The 21,497-nt window shown below is 41.2% G+C and overlaps 1 protein-coding gene across 2 annotated transcripts in view; it reads left to right on the top strand.

Annotated features, from left to right (window-relative positions):
• WDR25 (WD repeat domain 25) overlaps window positions 1–21,497 on the top strand; it is a 135,413-nt gene that overhangs the window by 93,240 nt on the left and 20,676 nt on the right. The window contains exons 5-7 of one of the 2 annotated variants that reach the window (XM_045012816.1): window positions 2,924–3,094; window positions 5,188–5,328; window positions 5,748–5,991. In XM_045012816.1, coding sequence (XP_044868751.1) covers window positions 2,924–3,094; window positions 5,188–5,328; window positions 5,748–5,969 — 534 coding nt within the window. In that variant the 3' untranslated portion in view covers window positions 5,970–5,991. Of the gene's footprint in view, window positions 1–2,923; window positions 3,095–5,187; window positions 5,329–5,747; window positions 7,809–21,497 lie in introns of those variants that run through there. The other variant, XM_045012815.1, reaches the window with a different exon arrangement.

Genomic DNA, 21,497 nt, shown 5'->3' with positions numbered 1-21,497 from the left:
TCCGTCATTCTGAATTTCCATGGTTTTGAGAGTCAGCCCCTTAATATTATTCTATAGTAGTTTTTGAAATTGTTTTTAATAAGCCATAAATATGGTTAATGGGCCGTAGCAGATTTTCACAGCTGATAGGATTGGAAGGAGCCTCCCCATGGCCATCTAGTCCAACTCCTTGTATTAGCATGAAGGATTATATTATGTTTTTCAGTTTTTAAATTATACATTTATATTTATATTGTTCATTTCAATCAGCCAACCAGTTCAAGAGTGAAAGAGGAAAATTTGGGCAAAGACACAGGGGCAAACCCTTGTGAACAGTACCACATATCTTTAAGGTCAACAAGAGCAGACCTAGACCTCAATGAAAGAGCCACCCACAGTGTTCAACTTAGCCCCAGAAGGAGAAGGAGTTGAGGAGACCCTGCCTGGATTCAAACCTGTGGTACCATAGAGTCCAGCTGCTTCACACTTGATGGCTAATTCCATATACCACCTCTCTTGCTTTTCATACCAGTGCATTGTAATGGTATGAAAAAGCAAGAGAGAGGTGGCATATAGGAGTGTAGTGCATTGTAATGAAGTTTTTTGTAAGTTTCTGACTCTATAAACCTTCCCTGAAGCTGGAGACAGGTTTTTAGATACCTTTACTGTGCTTCTCATTTCTATTGGAGTACCTGTAATGAGTTTGCCTTAACTACCTCGTACGCAAACTATCCCACTGATTGTCATTACTGTCAGAAATTGTTTCCAGATAGCCAAGCTAAGCTGACAAATTTGAAGATTAACAAAATTATACAACAACTAACTATTGGGCTTCTTTGATATAGATTTTGTCTTGGAGTGAGCAAAAAGAATCTTTCTGTAAATGGAAAATCAATTCCATATCCCACAGATGCATAGCATGGCTCTTGATATATTTCTTTCCTCACAGAACATAATCAGTGTTGCAATTATTTTTTTTTAAGATATACTTTACTTTTCAGTTCAGTTGCTGCAGTTCTGAAAGATACAGGTATTTCCTTTATTGCTATGAAGTAAGTAGTCTTCACGCTGCTGTGCTATTGGATTGAGGACCTTTGGGTGAAAGTCTTGCTCCAAAGCAATGGGACTATTCGTCTAGAGCCTACCACATACCTTTCAGGAAGGAGCAAGGAACAGTAGCATGAGACTAGTGGAGGTTAAAGGCTTAGGGTAAATCTTCAATGCACTGCCCTCAGAGTTGCACATAAAGTTCCCAAGAGCAATTAAAAAGGTATCCCTTTGTTCCTCATAAATCCATTTTCATTTAAATTAGGTCTCACGCACCATATCCAGGAACTCTGGAAATAGTAATGTTGTACTGGGTTTTTTAAATCATTATTTCTGTGGGTTTCAGTGCAAAATAGTACACTGATCACACAGTGTATGATGTTTCCTTGTGTAGAAATTCCTTACACTCTCATAGCAGCAGCAGCAGCCTTTGGGCACATGTAAACACATTTAAAACAATTTAGCTACATATATGCACAGTATTATTGGTGTGAGGTGGACACCAGTATATGTCTCACCAATGGGTTGAGAATAATTCCTCTTTTAATACTGTAAAGATCAAATCATGGGCCTATGTCAAGATGCACTAAAGGTCATGGGAGCTGTTCACTTCCATGTATGCTGGCTCTGCACTGGACTGACTGACCTTCACAACAGTTGGTCCCAGGGAATCAAAAGGGAGAAGGGTGGAAGTAGGGGACCCGGAGTATTTTTACCCCAATGGGTTATTTCCTTCTCTTAACAGCTGTCAGCCTCACTGCCTCCATAGGACTCATCAGTCGCCACAGAAATCACTTATTTGGGGAGCAGTTCAACCTGTTCCTTGGAAGGCACTGTTTCCTTCCATGCCAGCTCCCTGGCTACCATATATGGCAGTTGGTAGGTGGAGTCACAGATGCTGCTTCTCAGAAGAGGGAGTGGTTGGGCCAGCCAGGGCCGGCTCCAGGCACCAGCTAAGCAAGCTCGTGCTTGGGGCGGCAGATTCTAAGGGGCGGCATTCCGCCCAATCCTTTTTTTTCCTGGCCCTCTGGACTTGTGTTGGATTCCACAGCTCCAGCTCCTGAATACTCTTTGATGCAGTAGCTAACGATATGGAATTTAACATTAATTTAGAAGTGGTGCATAAAGTGGTGCTAACAAGCGTCCCTGAATCCTTGTTGCCATGACAAAGAGATTAATTTCTTAAGGTGTTGGATAGAAGTTTATAAGAAAAAAATAGTGACATAATACTTCCTTTTATATATTGTTTAATTTCCCATTGCGTGTTATTAAATAAATGATGTTATAACAATGCTTCTTTGATAAAATAGATGTAATACGGCATCATTTAAAAATACTTGTGTGCTACTCTATTATCATTTATCTATAGTTAAAAATATGCCTTATGTGGCTTTAATGCAATGGTGCCCAAACTTTTCCTGTCCTGCCCCCCCACTACCAGTAATGGAATCTGTCCACGCTTCCCTTCCATTATTGCACAGCCAAGGCTTCCTCAACAGAGGTGGTTGGGCTGAAGGCTGAGCTGGGGGCAGAATTGGGGATGGGGGTGAGTTGGGGCTACAGGTGGAGCTGGCCTGGGGGTGGAGAGGGAATGAGGGCAGAGCTGGGCCAGCGGTGGAGCGGGGGACGAAGTGGAGTTATGGCTGGGGGCAGAGTGGGGCTGGGTGGTGCTCCCACCCTGCCCCTCCTGGGGGAAGGCCTCAGGCCCCACTGTGTACCCCACAAACATTCCTCAATGCCTTCTCCCCCATGGGGGCATGCCCTACAGTTTGGGGACCACTGTTTTAATGAAATACATGAATTTGTTATGATAATACACTTGTCACCACTTCAAATGACCTCATTTACATTGTGAAATATAATCTAGCCCAACTTAATGGGTGTTCTTGTTTCATAGGTGATAAAAGTCTACAAAGCAGCAGTACAACAGACCTTGGATGTCCTCTTCCTTCCTGAAGGAAAAGAATTTCTTACAAGCACGGATGCAGTAAGCCGGGACTCAGCTGACCGAACAATCATTGCATGGGATTTCGACAGTGCTGCAAAAATTTCCAATCAGATTTTTCATGTAGGGTTAACACTTATTATCATTTGAATGCTGATGTAGTGTATTACATTGTGAGCAGAGTAAAAAGCTTTTGATTTTTCCTAAACTGCTGTGAGTTATTGATCAATTTTGCTGCAAGTAGGGATGAGTGCAGCTTATATTAAATCACAGTACTTCTGTATGATTTGAAGTAAGCCATTATAATGTTACTGTGATGTGTAAAATGCTACTTACTAAAACGCAAGAGCTATTTTTCTATTTTAGCAACGCTTACTTATTCTCCGTAACTATAATTGTGAAGTGATCTAGAGAACTGTGAGTGCCCTCCTTGGAAAAGTATTTCCATTTCACTGCCTATTCACTGACATTTGAGCTAAGTTTAGGCAGGTACACAGGTAGAAATGTCAGAGTGTCCTGCCAACTGTGTACCAAAGTGTTTGTTATAGTATCACGTTTCCCTCTCCAGTACCTTTTCCAGGACAGCAGAAGTGATGTATTTGTGGTGATCACAGGTGAAGGATTTTATCAATGAAATGTTTGAGCAGTAGCATGGTATATGCATGTAAATACATAGCAAAGGATAATAGCAGAGGCAAAATGGTGCTGGCAAAAAAATTACTTTAGCAAACACAGGTGTAATATTCCTTGCAATATGTAGCAGTCCAACCAACTAATTCATTTACATGCTGAATTGTCAAGAAAGGCTGGCAGCTTCACAGGACACTTAGTGAGTAAGTCCTTGCTCCCTTAGGCTCCTTTGAAAATCCCAGCCTAATTGCTCATGTAAGTTAAAGAATGCATGAGTGGATTGGGTTCAGGTAGTTCTACTTTTTTACTGGAAACAACTGTACTGGCAACAAGATGGAGTGGATGATCTAGTAAGACACTTTTATCTCTAACTTCCACAATTATGTCTTTGTTCTATTTTGGAGCAGCACACGTCCTGGGTATGCAGTTTGACAGCATGTTAGTCATTTGCTCTGGAAAGAAAATGCTTCAGTGAATAAACAAACTGCAAAGCAACCATGTTCAGTGTACTGAGCAGTTTAAACAAGACAATTCTTTTGGAAATAGAGCATCACTGAATGGGGCAGTTACTTCACTTTTTAATATGTCACTAACAAAAAATTGATAGGGATTTTGGGAAATAAGTACTCTTAGTTTTGTAATATTCAATTTCTAACCTTTAAGATGAGTGTCTGGACTTTACTACTATGCTAGAATGCAGATGAGAAACACATCATCTCACTATTCATGAATACACATTAAATAGCCCAAGGTATCTATTTTTAATTTACCTTCTTCTGCAAAATAGCTGAACCCTTTTTGATCAAACTTTCCCCAAAAATTTGACTGGAAACGGGGGAGGGGGGAGGGAGGGAAGGGGTGTCTCATTTTTCACTCCTACATCCTTTCTGCCTGTTCTATCCTGTTTTACTATTTCCCAAGATTGTTTACGCTTTTTTCCCAGTACCTTTCTTTTTGTTTCCTCTCTCTAATACTCTTTACTTAACCGAGGGTTTGTCTATGTGGAGATTTAATGTGTGGTAAACCAAGTTTAAATCTATAGTGCGCCTGGTTGCCATACACTAACTGGTTGCGTGGATCTTGTTACTGCGCACTGAAAGTCCCATAGTGCAGAACTGCAGAACTTTTAGTGTGTGGTAGGAGGGTCCACATGGCTAGTTGGTGCGCAGCAAGCTGTCTCACTGTAGTTTATCACCCTGGTTTGTCATGCACTAAATCTCCATGTAGACAGGCCCTCAACCCCCCAATCTTTTTTCTGTTGTCCCATCTTCTACTTGCTAGTAATGCATCATCATTTCTCATTTGTAAATTTATCTTTATTGTTGTATGTAAAGTAAATAAGGTTTTAAAAATGTTTAAGAAGCTTAATTTAAAATTAAATTAAAATGCAGAGCCCCCCAGACTAGTGGCCAGGACCCAGGCAGTGTGAGTGCCACTGAAAATCAGCTCGTGTGCCGCCTTCAGCGTGCGTGCCATAGGTTGCCTACCCTGTGTTAGATCTACAGAAGACTGCCTGATTAATTTGAACAAGTCTGTATTTCAAGCAAAAAAATATAGGAATGTCAATCTTCTCAACTATTTTTTAGGAGCGTTATACCTGTCCGAGTCTGACTCTGCACCCTAGAGAACCTGCATTTGTTGCTCAAACAAATGGAAACTACATGGCATTGTTTTCTACCCAACGACCATATAGAATCAACAAAAAGAAAAGATATGAAGGGCATAAGGTATTATTCTTCACCAGAATCTTAAAGTATTCAGGACTATAAGTAATATAACCAATTTCTGTTCCCTTAACATGTCTGCTGATACTGTTGATTTATAAACCAGGGTAGATATTAATTGACTTGCTTCTATTCCTGTCTGGTTTCCTGTAATGTAATTAATTTAGAATGATACCCATTATGAAGATAATGGAGATTAAAACAATGGAAGACTTTGTGAATTGTTAATAGCGTCACCAATTATTGATTGACTAGTGCTAACAATTTAAAGTTGTAATAAGTCTGTCTTAATGAACACCTGGGGAAATAATTAGAGCATATTGTGTAAAAGACATTTTTAGTACATTAGTGCATTTTCAGGAGGTTACATTAAATTTCCTTAATTAGCATATAGATTTACTCTTATTCTTGTCTCTTTGCAGGTGGAAGGATTTGCAGTGGGCTGTGAATTTTCCCCAGATGGAACACTTCTAGTGACGGGAAGTTCAGAGGGCAAAATATTTTTCTATAACTATCACACTGCTAGAATCATTCACACTTTGTCTGCACATAACCAGGCTTGTGTGAGTGCAACTTTTCACCCAGTCTTGCCGTCACTTCTTGCAACGTGTGACTGGGCTGGAGATATCAAGATCTGGCAATAATAAAACAGTGTTCCCTTTCAGAGTGAGTACAGTTAGTCCACACTGAAGACATGGGTGCTGGTGTTTCATCATAAATAAACCAGTGTATGTAATTTGAATTTTTCTTACGAATATGAGGGAGTCTTATCATTTTGTATATTCCATCCAAGCCTTCTAAAAGTAGGATTTTCAAAAGTCCTTAAGGCTGGTCTAAGTCTTGAAGTCAATGATAGGCTGACACTGAGTGTTTTTGAAAATATCATCTAAGCTTTAAGCTTAAATTTGTTGTTTATCATTTGATGCCTAATGGGGGTAAAAAGATGCGTAGTGGTAAATATTAAATTATATCACAAATTAAAAAAGCTAACATTTCCACATGACTGCAGGTCTCTGCACATCCAACTCCTTGCTGCTCTTAGGCAGCTTAACACTGGGGTCAGTGTTCAAGTTGGTATAATAATAATTTACATTTATAACATCATTTTTCAATCCAAAAGATCTCTACTTCCATGCAGTTCAGGATCACCATGCGGTAGAAATCTTCTTCTAAAGTGCAAAGAAAAAGGATCTCCTTTTCTACAGACCTTTGTTAATTCTTTAAGATACATATCACCAGTTTTATGGTGGTTCTTCTTCTTCAACTGATGTAAATTGTCATAGTACCATTGAAGCCAATAGAGCTATAACAATTTAGACCAGCTAAAGATCTCCCCCAAATATTTTTACGTAGTCGTGTGTGTATGAGAGAGAGAAAGAAAATTCATCTTGTGCCTTTTAGTATCAACCTTAACTCTGACTCACAAGATATACTAACTCTTTAAACATATACATAGATTATTTAGAAGTTGTCCTTATATTGTGATGATTATGTTGAAAAGATAAATATGTCTTGTATGTCGGAGTTAAGACTGCTACTAGAATGTGTGAGATGAATTTTCACATATCAATATTGTGGTTAATTGATTTTAATGAACTGCAGTGTTACAGAATATTTATATCCATTTTAACTGAATATTTCCAGATTTTTTTAACTAGTCTTTTTTATGACAATGCTGTAGTTTGCAGATGTGTTATTCTGTGATCTAACTCTAAATTAAGGAAGCATTTTGTTTGAGAATATCAACTAGAAAAGAAGAGAGCATGTACCACAGAAATGAAAGGGGGAATTCCTTTTCGAAGGAGACAAAGACCTGAATTTCAAACATGTGGTGATTAGAACTGTAGGGTAGTTAAGCCACATAACCACATTTTGCTATTGACCAACTAGAAAGTAAAAGGAGGTGGGAAGGGGAGCATCCCATTACTTTTTGCCTCTAATTTGTTTGCTACCATCATTGGCATACCAAAGCTAGTTCTCTCCCTATTAATTCCATTATAGTATTTCAGTCTATGCCAAAGAACTTTATTCAGATACTGGTAATAGTATAGCTCCATATTAACCCATGTATATGGCTATATCATAGAATCATAGAAATGTCGGGCTGGAAGGGATCTTGAGAGGTCACCTAGTCCAGCCCCCTTTGCGCTGAGGCGGGACCAAGAAAACCGTTTCTGGCAGATGTTTGTCTAAGCTGGTTTTAAACTCCTCTAATAACGGGTATTCCACAGCTTCCCTTGAAGCCTATTCTAGTGCTTAACTACCCTGACAGTTAGTTAGAAAGCTTTTTCTAATATCTAACCTAAATCTCCCTTGCTGCAGCTTAAGCCCATTATTTCTCTTTTCTTCAGTGGATGTGGAGAGCAACTGATCAGTCCCCCTTATAACAGCCCTTAATGCTTTTGAAGACTGTTATCAGGTCCCCCCTCAGTCCTCTTTTCTCAAGACTAAACATGCCCAGTTTTTTTAACCTTTCGTCATAGGTCGGGGTTTCTAAACTTTTTATCATTTTTGTTGCTGTCCTCTGGACTCTCTTCAGTTTGTCCATATCTTTTTTTAAAGTGTGTTGGCCATAGGTGCTGACTCTGTGGGTGCTTCAGGGCTGGTGCACCCACAGGGGAAAAAATGGTGGGTGCTGAGCATGCACCGGCAGCCCCCCATCAGCTCTCTCCCACCCCACCCCCCAGCACCTTCAGCCTGCTGGGCCCCACGGATCAGCTGCTTCACAGCATTCAGGAGGTTGGGAGGGAGTGAGGACGCAGCGCATTTAGGGGAGGCGGAAAGAGTTGGGACCTTGGTGGAGTGGGGGTAGGTTGACCACATAGCAAGTGTGAAAAATCAGGACGGGGGTGAGGGGTAATAGGAGCCTACATAAGAAAGAGCCCCAAATATATATAAAATCGGGACATCTGGTCACCCTAAGTGGGGGCAGGGTCTGGGTCGGAGCCGGGGGTTGAGCACTCCTCCGGCACTTTGAAAAGTCGGCACCTGTGATGGTGGCCAAAACTGGAGATATATATCTGTTAATGTATGTATATATTATATATCTTTGTAACCTACCTGGGTCTAAAAAAAGTAAATATATAAATAGTGTACATATATTTATGTATTTAAATGCTCTGACACAAAGTAAGACTTAGTGTATAATATGTATTCATTCAAATAGCAAATCATCTACTTACAAAGTGAAGCTAAATAAAATGAAAACCCAACCACAGTCTCTGAACTGATGAATAGAGAGCTGCACAGATATTAAATTTAGATCCACATCCATCTGCAATCCGCAAACATGGTTCATGAATATCCACGGATGCGGATATCTGCATCTATAAAGCAGATATCTGCAGGTTTGCAGGGCTCTACTGATGAAATATTAAATTACTAAAATATTAAAAAACACCACCCTCTTGTTGAGCTCTGTTGGAATCAAGGTGAACTAAAATGCTTTTTAAATACATATAAAATCTGATTCATTAAGCACCAAGTCCTCCTTATCTTTACTTATGCAGGAAGTGCTTTGGGAGTCAATGGGGTGACTCTCTTGAGTCAGACAAGTAAGATTTAGTCATCAGAGAATATGTGGTTAGAATTAAGAATAACAAATAAATACTTTTATAATAAAATATCATTATTTTGAATAATTTATCCTTTTATTTTTCCACTTTGGATTGAGTTCAGGGTTCTGTGTTTCAAATGCAAGAGTTGATATCATCACTATCACCTGTAGTGTGCACAGCTTTATTCATATGTCTTTGCCGTAGACATTTATAATATGCCCATCACCAGAGTATCTAAGATTTTTGGAGTTAAGGCTGGCACCAACTTTTGCAGTCAAGGCCTTGGTTCACTTTTAAAACGCATTAATTTATAATAGTAGTCTTGTGCCTATATTTTCTTGAGCCATAGTCCACCAAAATTATCCAGGCCTGTTCGGAGTCCCACTAATTTCAGAAGGACTCCACATGTGCTTTGAAAGATCAGGACTGTAGGGCCTTATCCTGCACCACGAAGTCAATAGGATTTTATGTCCAAAACAGTTGGTAGTATTCAGTTTTATACAGCATTTCAGTTCCATCTTTAAGGTTTGTTTCGGCTGTTGGTCTTGAAAGTCTGTTTATTCATGTTTGTGTTGTATATTTACAAATAGAGTGTTAAGGTGCTGGAGCAATTTAGCACTCTTCTTTGTGTTGATAATATGGATCAAAAGAAAATAAATTAATCCATAGTGTTATCTTTGGGTGTCTTATTTTGGACATGATATCATTTCCACTATTCTTCCTATTGCTTAGAATATTGCATATCTTCTTTATTATAGAACACTAGTCATGACTCTATAGTTAAGGCTGAGTTCTATTTTGCACTTAAAGAAGAGATTTAGCCTCTTGTTGTTCATCTAAAATATTGTGTATCCTCTTCAAACTTATAGAATTTACTCTTTGAGTAAAGAATAAATATTCTGAGAATTTACAAATAATTCCGTTACTTTGAGTTTTAGTTTTAAAATAATTCCTTTGAGAAATTTAGCCTGTCAGTCTTTTTTGTCCTGAATGATCTTAATAATGGAATAACACAGACTCATACTTTCATATTTCATCAAAATCTTGTGCATATGTTGTATTTGAAAATAGGTAGTAATTAAGCTAAGTTATTAATGATAGTTGTAGCTAATGGTTAACTCAAATAGGCTGAAACAGTGTTCAACAACTCAGGTAGCTCTTAAGTAGGGCTATTGTAACATCAGAGGTGATTCAACCAATCATCACTCTTCCTCTATAACTAATTTGCATGCAATAGCTTTATTAGTTGTAATGAGCAAGTAGTATGAGGGACACTGGAGATGTGTCTAGAGTTCTAATTGGTAGATTACTTGGCCCGAGTGTCACTACTCTTTAAAGGTTCCATTGCAGAATGCTACTTAGGCATCAGTGCTTAAAGGCTCATTATGACAGTGCTGCCTCAGCTCCTCTGTGCACTAAGGCAGTCCTGCTGGGAAACTGAAAAGAGTGCATGGATGGCCAGAGTCATTGGGAGCCAAGGAATGGGTTCCGCTCACCTCTTCACATAGCAATGCTCTCAGAAACACAGCCCTCTAAACCAATACATTAATGACAAATTAAGGACCCAATTCATCAGCACACCAAAGTTGTTTTGTGTTGCTCTGGTGTATTGGTGAATCTGCCCTCTAAATACAAAATACCCAAAATCAGTAGAAACACTGCATGATAACATTCGTTTGGGGTTTCTTGTTTAATAAATTTTGAAAACCAAGGACATTTTCAGACAAAAAACTGCATTAATATCAAATTAAGGTTGAGACTACGTATTAGTAATTTAAGAATAAAAATAATTACAGATATGTTATAATTATACCAAACCCAGGCATTATAAACTCAGGAAGTTCAAAGTTAAAGTGACACTTAAAAAATATTCAAATATTTGAGGTACGGAATACACAAGTACAGTACCCAGGCAACTTTAACTCTGTCTTGTAGGTACACTATGAAGAGAAAAATATGGGGAAATAATTGTCATTAAAATCAATTTAATATAATTTGGACCAGAAACATTAAAATGCCTTAGTTTTTACACGGTGCAGCTAAGATTGCTTTGGTGTCTGCAATGTGCATTTCCATACCATTTCTTTGAAGTGTAATCTTAATGTTGAATTTCCTGTGTTTGTGTTGCTTGGTTTTGGTACCCTAGCTCCACGTTAGCATAGTTTTTTGCCTTTGAATAAGGATTGTGTATTTGGTTTGCATCTGCCAGATTAGTTTAGGAAAGTATTTTAAATAATGCGTGATCATTTTGCACAGTAAATTGTCTCTCTCAAAAATACTGATGCCAAATCCATAGTGCATGTATAACAGTAATTGTTTTTCACATGCAGCAGTGTTTTATTCTGCTGATTTAATCCTCCTTGACACAAATATAACAGTTCATTACCATTCTTCATGTGCTCATTTTAAGACATCTTAAAAGGCTTTATGAGAAGCATCTGTCCGTTGTAACATTCCAGTGAATGGCAGATTTGAATCAAGAAAATCACAAAAACTGGAACATGGTATTTTAGCAAGCAAAATCAATTATTTTTGTTTGCAGTTCAGAACCATACTTGGGGTCCAAACACCTCAGAATTTTTAGACTATTTAAAATCTGGATCCAAATTTAGTGGACTAAGATCTTCTCTAGTTTTAATTTGCTTGCCAGCAGTACCAACAAATGGGTTGCAAATTGAACCAAGGGACTTGAATTTAAGCAGACCAGGCAACATATAGTAACAAGAAATTGTTCAGAGTTTTCTCAAAATTCGTGCTGCTTTTTAGTGCAAGCCATTTCACAGTTTTTTAATTTCTGGATTTTTAATTTCTTTAGAAATTTTATCAGTGTGCCACCATATCACAGGGAAGATTGGTCCAGCCCCAGCTCTGACTAATTCACTGCCTCCCAGCTGAAATGTGGGATTAGGGTGTCAGGTGATAGCCAGCAAGAGTTTAGTTGAGCTGAAGAGCTGCAGGGAGCAGATAGGCTCCTGTAGTAGGCTGTGGAGCAGGGGAAAGAACCCTGCTACAAGGTACAGTGGAGAGTGAGAACTGCAGGGAGACTCCAGTGGGTTGACCTTGGGCCAGAATAAGGACTGGAGAGGCAGAGAGAAGATGTGGAAAAGACCCTGGGAATGGTAGGCCATGTTGGGCAGAGGAACTAATTTATTTTATCTAAGTTTCTGCATAATCAGTAAGGCAAGGGCTTGAAATGGACTGGGATGGTACTGAGCTTTCCTGGGCTGGGGAGCTAGTAAGTGTACACCCCATTTTGACAGTGTATGGAAAATGGCTTAAATCTCTTCAAAGGCAGCATCCGATTTATCTACTGTAGCCTAATCTATGTTCTTTTAAGAAATGAAATATCAAAATGTAGATTACATTGGCATCAGGTCTCTAAGAATGGCTCGAGGTTTTGATTACTTGTAAGAACTGCGTTACGTTATCTGATCTTTTGACTGGTTATGTTCACAACATTACCTTGTGAACATCTTTACTAGTTTGGAACTGAAATTTTATGATTGAATATATCTTAGCACTGTGATGTCAATTAAGATGTCAATATGAACCAAAGACAAGTTCTCTAATCAACAACTTTCTGATCAATCCATCTCTCGGGTAAAAACTACAATTTGGGCTGCAAACAAGGATCGATGTGATCAGCTGAATCTTTTGAAATGCAGTGAATTGTTAGTGAATTTATTTTATTCATACTACAATCTTAAAGTTAGCTGTTGGAGAGATTCCAGTTTACTAGGAAGATCTGCAGAATATTATGTATTACAATAGATCGTCTGGTTTGGCAGTGTCTAAAAGGAACGTAGCTGTACACTGTGATTAAATTAACAGTATGTGGCTAGAACAAGCCCACCTCTTTTTATTTTTATTGCTTTATTTCCATGTTTTTTTAAAAGAACAGATGATTGTATTGTCTGTTAACGAAGGCATCATTTAACACAAGGGTAAGAAAGGAGCTACACCATTCAGATCCTCTTGTTCTTCTCCCTCTGTCCCTGAGGATTGGGAGATGGTCATTAGGATTTTGGAAGGCATTCCAGCCCTTCAGCTGCAATATTGGCTATGGAGGTGTTCTGCCTCAACTCTGCAGCCTGGATTGGAATAATAATGCACATATTCACATTGCAATGACTGTGTTTCATAGCAGAAAACAAAGATTGTTTAAAACGTGATTTCAAAAGGGCTAACTTTAAAGAATTAAGGAAATTAGGTAAGTGGATTGGACTGAAGAACTTGTGAATCTAAAGGTGGAGGAGGCCTGGAATTACTTCAAGTCAAAGTTGCACAAACTATCAGAAGCCTGCATCCCAAGAAAGGGGAAAATATTCATAGGCAGGAGTTGTAGACCAAGCTGGATGAGCAAGCATCTCAGAGAGGTGATTAAGAAGAAGCAGAAAGCCTACAAGGAGTGGAAGATGGGAGGGATCAGCAATGAAAGCTACCTTATTGAGGTCAGAACACGTAGGGATAAAGTGAGAAAGGCCAAAAGCCATGTAGAGTTGGACCTTGCAAAGAGAATAGTAAACGGTTCTATAGCCATATAAATAAGAAGAAAACAAAGAAAGAAGAAGTGGGATTGCTAAATACTAAGGATGTAGTGGAGGTTGAGGCTAATGAGGAGCTTAGAGATAATGGTAGGATGACAAATGGGAATGAGGATATAGAGAGAGATATTACCACATCCAAGGTAGAAGCCAAACTTGAACAGCTTAATGAGACTAAATCGGGAGCCCCAGATAATCTTCATCCAAGAATATTAAAGGAACTGGCACATGAAATTGCAAGCCCATTAGCAAGAATTTTTAATTAATCTGTAAACTCAGGTGTTGTACCGTATGACTGGAGAATTGCTAACATAGTTCCTATTTTTAAGAAAGTGGGGGAAAGTGGTCCAGTTTTATACAGCATATACCAGGTAACTACAGGCTTGTTAGTTTAACATCTGTAGTATGCAAGGTCTTGGAAAAATTTTTGAAGGCGAAAGTAGTTAATGCCACTGAGGTCAGCTCAGGACTAAACAAAGACTGTGAATGGCTTGCCAATTACAGAACCAGTTTCTCCTCCCTTGGTTTTCACACCTCAACTGCTAGAACAGGGCCTCATCCACCCTGATTGATCTAACCTCGTTATCTCTAGCTTGCTTCTTGCTTGCTTATATATACCTGCCCCAGGAAATTTCCACCACTTGCATCTGAAGAAGTGGGTATTCACCCACGAAAGCTCATGCTGCAAAACGTCTGTTAGTCTATAAGGTGCCACAGGATTCTTTGCTGCTTTTTTAGACAAAGTTAATGCAGTTGATCTAATTTATCTCAATTTCAGTAAGGCATTTTATACGGTTCCACATGGGGAATTATTAGTTAAATTGGAAAAAATGGGGATCAATATAAAATTGAAAGATGGATAAGGAACTGGCTAAAGAGGAGACTACAACAGGTCATACTGAAAGGTGAACTGTCAGGCTGGAAGGAGGTTACTAGTGGAGTTCCTCAGGGATAGGTTTTGGGACCAATCTTATTTAATCTTTTTATTACTGACCTTGGCACAAAAAGTGGGAATGTGCTAATAAAGTTTGCAGATGACACAAAGCTGGGAGGTATTGCCAATACAGAGAAGGACCAGGATATCATACATGAAGATCTGGATTACCTTGTAAACTGGAGTAATAGTAATAGGATGAAATTTAATTGTGAAAAGTGCAAGGTCATGCATTTAGGGATTAATAACAAGAATTTTTGTTACAAGCTGGGGATGCATCACTTGAAAGTAACACAGGAGAAGAAGGACCTCAGAGCATTGGTTGATCACAGGATGACTATGAGCCGCCAATGTGATATGGCCATGAAAAAAGCTAATGCGGTCTTGGGATGCATCAGGCGAGGTATTTCCAGTAGAGATAAGGAGGTGTTAGTACCGTTATACAAGGCACTGGTGAGACCTCATCTGGAATATTGTGTGCAGTTCTGGCCTCCCATGTTTAAGAAGGATGAATTCAAACTGGAACAGATACAGAGAAGGGCTAGTAGGATGATCCGAGGAATGGAAAACCTGTCTTATGAAAGGAGACTCAAAGAGCTTGGCTTATTTAGCCTAACCAAAAGAAGGCTTAGGGGAGATATGATTGCTCTCTATAAATATATCAGAGGGATAAATACCAGGGAGGGAGAGGAATTATTTAAGCTCAATACCAATGCGGACACAATGACAAATGGATATAAACTGGCCATCAGGAAGTTTAGACTTGAAATTAGACAAAGGTTTCTAACCATGAGAGGAGTGAAGTTCTGGAACAGCCTTCCAAGGGGAGCAGTGGGAGCAAAAGACATATCTGGCTTCAAGACTAAGCTTGATAAGTTTATGGAGGGGATGGTATGATGGGATAGCCTAATTTTGGCAATTAATTGATCTTTGACTATTAGTGGTAAATATGCCCAATGGCCTGGGATGGGATGGGATCTGTGTTACTACAGAGAATTCTTTCCTGGGTGTCTGGCAGATGAGTTTTTCCCACATGCTCAGGGTTTAGCTGATTGCAATATTTGGAGTTGGGAAGGAATTTTTCTCCAGGGCAGATTGGCAGAGGCCCTGGGGTTTTTTTGCTTTCCTCTGCAGTGTGGGGAACGGGTCACTTGCTGGAGGATTCTCTGCACCTTGAAGTCTTCAAACCATAATTTGAGGACTTCAGTAGCTCAGACATAGGCTAGGGGTTTGTTACAGGAGTGGGTGGGTGAGATCCTGTGGCCTGCATTGTGCGGGAGGTCAGACTAGATGATCACAATGGTCCCTTCTGACCTTAAAGTCTATGATTCTATGACTATTGCAGAACAGAGCAAAACCAACACATGCCAAAATCATGGAGTCTGTAGCTTTCTCTTATCCTGATGATAAGACAGCATTTGTTTTATGAAAATTTTGGAATGTTTTAATGAGAGGTTTACAATTTCATTCAGCTGGGCCTTCAGTTTGAAGTATCTGTCCTGGTTTCCCTGGCTAATCCCTCCTGCCCCATCACTGTTGTTTCATTCTCAGTCTCTTCTCCAGTCTCCTCTTTCATCAGCTTCCTCTGCATTAAAACACATCACAGTCTTCTACATCATCTTCACTAGATTATACTTGCCTCGCATCCCTCTTTCTCCGTAGCTTTGTACTCAAATGACATGACTACTCACACTGTATTCATTCTCTCTCCTTAATTCCCTTCAGTCTGGCTTTTGCCACTTTCATTCTATTGAAACTGTCATTACCAAGATAGAGACCAGTTCTTGGTCAACTCTCAAAGCATCTTTCTCTATCTGCCACCTCTAATATGGTTGATCCTACCTTCTTCTGCAAATTCTTCTCTTTTGTTTTCTATAACTCAGTACTGCCTGGTTTTCTTTCTACTTCAATTGATTCTTTGGCATTTCCTTTGGTGGTTCTTTTTTTGATCATCTCTTCTGCTCTCTGTCAGTGTCCCCTCCTGCTTTCTGGTGTCCCCAATGGGTCTCTTGCCTTCTCCCCATCTCCCTCTGTCCTTGCTGATAAATCCTCTTCTGTCTCTCTGACATCTCCCCTAGATGTCTTGCACCACCTCAAAAGCTGGAATGGGGAATTAGAAACTAAATTGATATCAAGGGAAATTTGTCACTGTAGAAGGACCTCCACTGGTATTTCATCCTTACTCTGTTCTCTCTGTGAAATTCACCTGTTCCTTGTGCAAAGTCTGAGTAGCTCTGTTTTGTGTGGGGACCTGCTGCACAGGGTAGCAACCTATGGATGGGAATAGTGGCCACAGCCCCTCCACTTCTCCAATGTGAAGGCTTAGAAACACTGGATCCATGCCCTATCCACCTCAATGTCCCAATACCTGCATCCTCCTCCTATTCGGAGTCTGTCCACATAGCATGCAGGGTGATGGAGCCCACTGCATTGTCATCCTGCCTTTATGCCTTGTCTGGGGTACTTGGGGGCTCAGTGTGAAAGGCCTTGCAGGAGCCCTTTGCACACAACTGAATTTCACCCTGTGAGAGTGCTCCAAGTTGCTCAAATCTGGCAATTTCTGTCAGGAAAATATCAAGCACTACCTCAGTTTGGATCACCCATTTCTCTCCTATTTTCTTCAATCAGCCACGAAGCCCAGGTAATGTTCCTACTTCTGAACTGAATGAAGCACCAGCAAATTGTCTGAAGCATATTCTCAGAGCAGCAATTTATATAAATAGAAAATTGCTTGAAAGAGCCTCAGAGCACTGTCCCTGGTGCAGATCTATTTACCTTGACACAGCAGTTTTCTTGCATCCATCTACTTTAAATGATCACAGAAAAAATTACCTCCCACTATCACTTTTGTTTTATCCTCCGCATGTGACCTCAGGTGTGTTTCATTTACGTACCACACAGACATCTCCTGTGGCATCAGCTCCTCTGTAACCTTTATATTAATTGGCATCAATGAATACTCATCACCATAGATGTATGAGATCTTTTGTCCCTAGATGTCTACTAAATATGTCACCTAAATTATGTACAGTACATCATCATATTTTATGGGACCAATACTGAAGTCCTTCTTCAGCCTTTTTTCTGTATTTTTGCTCAGTCTTTACTCAAAGAGTTTCCCTTCAAAGCATCAGGCACCAGCCACTGTCAGAAGACAGGATACTGGACTAGATGGACCATCGGTCTGATCCAGGGTGGCCATTTTTATGTTCTTAAGCCAGGGGTGCGCAAACTATGGCCCATGGGCCAGATCTGGCCCATCAGGGCTTTGGATCTGGCCCATGGGATTAACACCCCCGTGATGCCATGGGCCCTGTGCCACTCCCGGAAGCAGCTGGCACCACTCCCTGTGGCCCATGCGGGTGGGGGTTGGTGGGGGCAAAGGGCTCCACGCGCTGCCCTTGCCTGCAGGCACCGCCCCTCGCAGCTCCCAGTGGCTGGGAACGGGAAACCACAGCCAATAGGAGCTTCGGGAGAAGTACCCACAGGCGAGGGCCCTCTGCCCCCCACTCCCTGGGGCTGCAGGGATGTGCTGCTGGCTGCTTTCAGGAGCAGTGCAGGGCCAGGGCAGGCAGGGAGCTGCTCAAGGTAAGCGGTGCCGGGCTGGAGCCCACACCATGCACCCCAACCCGCTGCCCTGAGCCCCCTGCTGCACCCCACACCCCCTGCACCCTAACCCCCTGCCTTGAGCCCCCTGTTGCACCCCACACCCTCTGCACCCTAACCCCCTGCCCTAAGCCCCACTGTCACACTCTGCACCCCCTCCTGCATCCCAACTCCTTGCCCCTTTCCTACACACCTCACCCTCTCCCACACCCTGCATTCTCTACCGCACCACAACCCTCTGCCCCAGCCCTACATTCATGGCCCTGCATGCAAATTCCCCACCCAGATGTGGCCCTTGGTCCAAAAAGTTTGCCCACCCCATCTTAAGTTCTTTATGCAGTTCACATTTTGAGCTTTGGTCTTGATTTTAGCTGTGAACACTTTAATATTCCTCTTATTAAATCTGTAGAATATTGTACTCCCCATTGAAGGAACTAATTAATCTACACATGACACACTGCTGGGTGTGTACCATACTGTGTATTGTAAGTGGTCCTCTATATCTGCACCATTGCTTGAGGCAGTTTTCAATCTGCTAAAAGACCAATTCAAAGGGAGGCAGATAGTCTCAGTCCAACCAGCAGAGAGGGAGGTGCAGAATGAAATCAGTAAACTGAGGCAACAGAAGGAGAGAGCTCAGTTTGTTTTTCGAAGATATTGGATGGGTTTGCTGTCTCACTACTATAAATTAGGAGTAACTGTGCTGAAGTCAGTGGAGTTACATCATGCACCTTTTCTTGCTTTGTCGCATCCCCCCACCCTCTTGAGGTGTGCGTAATACTGCACGTGATATAGCTATTATAAGTGAGATTAATGCATGCAGCAACTTAAAGGCATTTCATAAAGGCTAAATGCTAAACATATTGTTATAAGTCCAATACCCATCTTAATCATATTAACACACAGGTGAAACAGACTGGTTTCTAGCAATCAATTTGTTGGTGCTTGACTGAGGCCTAAAGCCCTGGCAAGAGTTGGCACCTGCTCTGCCAGCACCACATGATGATTAAAAGATTAAACATTCTTATAGTAGTGCCAAGAGAACCCTGTGTAGGGAGTGGAGCTGCTTGGTGTAATTTATGAATAGGATCTCCCTCCTCCTTGTAACAACCTATTACATACTTGAAATCTGTTATCAGGTCACCACTCAGTCTTCTCTTCTCCAGACTAAATAAACTCAATTTTTTCAATCTTCCCTTATGGGTCATGTTTTCTAGACCTGTAATCGTTTTTGTCGCTCTTCTCAGGACTTTCTCCAATTTGTCCACATTCTTCCTGAAATGTTGCACAATGCTCCAGTTGAGGCCTAATCAGCGTAGAGTAGAGCTGAAGAATTACTTCTTGTGTCTTGCTTACAACACTCCTGCTAATACATCCCAGAATGATGTTTGCTTTTTTTGCAACAGTGTTCCACTCCTGACTCATATTTAGCTTGTGGTCCACTATGACCCCCAGATCCCTTTCCACAATACTCCTTCCTAGGCTGTCATTTCCCATTTTGTATGTGTGCAACTGATGGTTCCTTCCTAAATGGAGTAATTTGCATTTGTTCTTATTGAATTTCATCCTATTTACTTCAGACAATTTTTCCGGTTTGTCCAGATCATTTTGAATTTTAATCCTATCCTCCAAAGTCTTGCAGTCCTTCCCAGCTTGGTATCGTCTGCAAACTTTGTAAACTGTATGCTATTATCTAAGTCAATGATGAAGATATTGAACAGAAACAGACCCAGAACTGATCCCTGTGGGACCCCACTCATTATGCCCTTCCAGCATGATTGTGAACCACTGATAACTACTTCCAACCAGTTTTGCGCACACCTTATAGTAGCTCCATCTAGGTTGCGTTTTTCTAATTTATTTATGAGACGGTCATACGGCACGGTATCAAAAACTTTACTAAAGTAAAGATATACCATGTCTACCACTTCCCCCTCATCCATAAGGCTTGTTACCCTGCCAAAGAAAGCTATCAGGTTCATTTGATATGATTTGTTTTTGACAAATCCATGCTGACTGTTACTTGTCATCTTATTATCTTCTAGATGTTTGCAAATTGATTGCTTAATTATTTGCTCCATTATCTTTCCGGGTTCAGAAGTTAAGCTGACTGGTCTGTAATTCCCTCGACTGTCCATATTTCCCTTTTTATAGATTGGCACCATATATATATATATCTTGAGCCTTTATTTTCTCTCTGCTTGTTTTTCCTTATAGCTTTCTATGAAACAAAATTAATATATAATATCATACAGCTATATCTAGATAAATCTATATCTATTATATATTAATTTTGTTTAATAGGGAGCTGTAAGGAAAAACAAGGCGGAAGAAAATAAAGGCTCAAGATAAGATACAGCTCAGCAAACACTTGAGCAGTGGGTCTCAAACGTTTTTTTTTACTGGTGACCCCTTTCACACAGCAAGCCTCTGAGTGCGACCCCCCCCAATAAATTAAACACGCTTTTAAATATATTTAACACCATTATAAATGCTGGAGGCAAGTGGGATTTGGGTTAGAAGCTGACAGCTCCTGACCCCTCATGTAATAACCTCGTGACCCCCTGAGGGGTTCTGACCCCCGGTTTGAGAACCCCTGCGCTTGAGGGTTCGTAAGGGTCTGTGCCAGACCCACTTTGGGCTCAATGGCTTTCTGAGCCTACAGGACTGGCTTGAACCAGAGGGCCAAAGGCCATGAGCACAGAAGAACAAAAAGCTGTGGCAGTTTAAAAAAAATCTCTCTCCTCAAGAAAGTGGGTAGCTGTTCAGGGGCTGAGACACAGGTGTCTGCAGGGGTGTATGAAGAAGGGAGGCCTGCCTAGGCTGCCTCAGGGCATGGTGAGGTAAGGTGTACATGCTTGTAGCCTGTGTGTTTTAAAATCCTTTTTCTCTAAATGCATTGTTCTTTGTGTTAACATAAACAGTACTTTTGGTTTCAGAAGGCTGTCTGGTCACTAGTCCCCACTGGTCGCAGACTCCCAAAGGCGAGAAGCCCAGGTCTCCAACTCAGTCAGACCTGCCAGGTGGAAAGCATGGCTGATACACAGGGTGCTGTAGCCCAGGGCCTGGTCTAAAACAGTGGTTTTCAAACTTTTTTTCTGGGGGACCCAGTTGAAGAAAATTCTTGATGCCCGCGACCCAACGGAGCTGGGGCTGAGGGGTTTGGGGTATGGGAGGGGCTCAGGGCTGGGACAGAGGGTTGGGATGTGGGGGTGAGGGCTGTGGGGTGGGGCCAGGAATGAGGGGGCTCCGGGCTGGGGCAGGGGGTTGGGGGGTGGGATGGGGGTCAGGGCTCTGAGCTGGGGGTGCAGGCTTTGGGGTTGGGCCAGGGATGAGTGGTGTGGGGTCCAGGAAGGGATTACAGGTTTGGGGGGGCTGGGGCATGAGGTTGGGACATGGACTTACCTCAGGCAGCTCCCGGTCAGTGGCGCAGCTGGAGTGTAGAGGCAGGCTTCCCACCTGTCCTGGCTCCGTGGACCGCGCTGCGCCCCAGAAGCAGCCATCAGCAGGTCTGGCTCCTAGGCAGAGGTG

The sequence above is a fragment of the Mauremys mutica genome, chromosome 4 (assembly GCF_020497125.1).
Source record: "Mauremys mutica isolate MM-2020 ecotype Southern chromosome 4, ASM2049712v1, whole genome shotgun sequence".
Lineage (NCBI taxonomy): Eukaryota > Metazoa > Chordata > Testudines > Geoemydidae > Mauremys > Mauremys mutica.
Note: the sequence above shows the minus strand (reverse complement) of the source record. Positions and strands in the feature narration are given on the sequence as shown.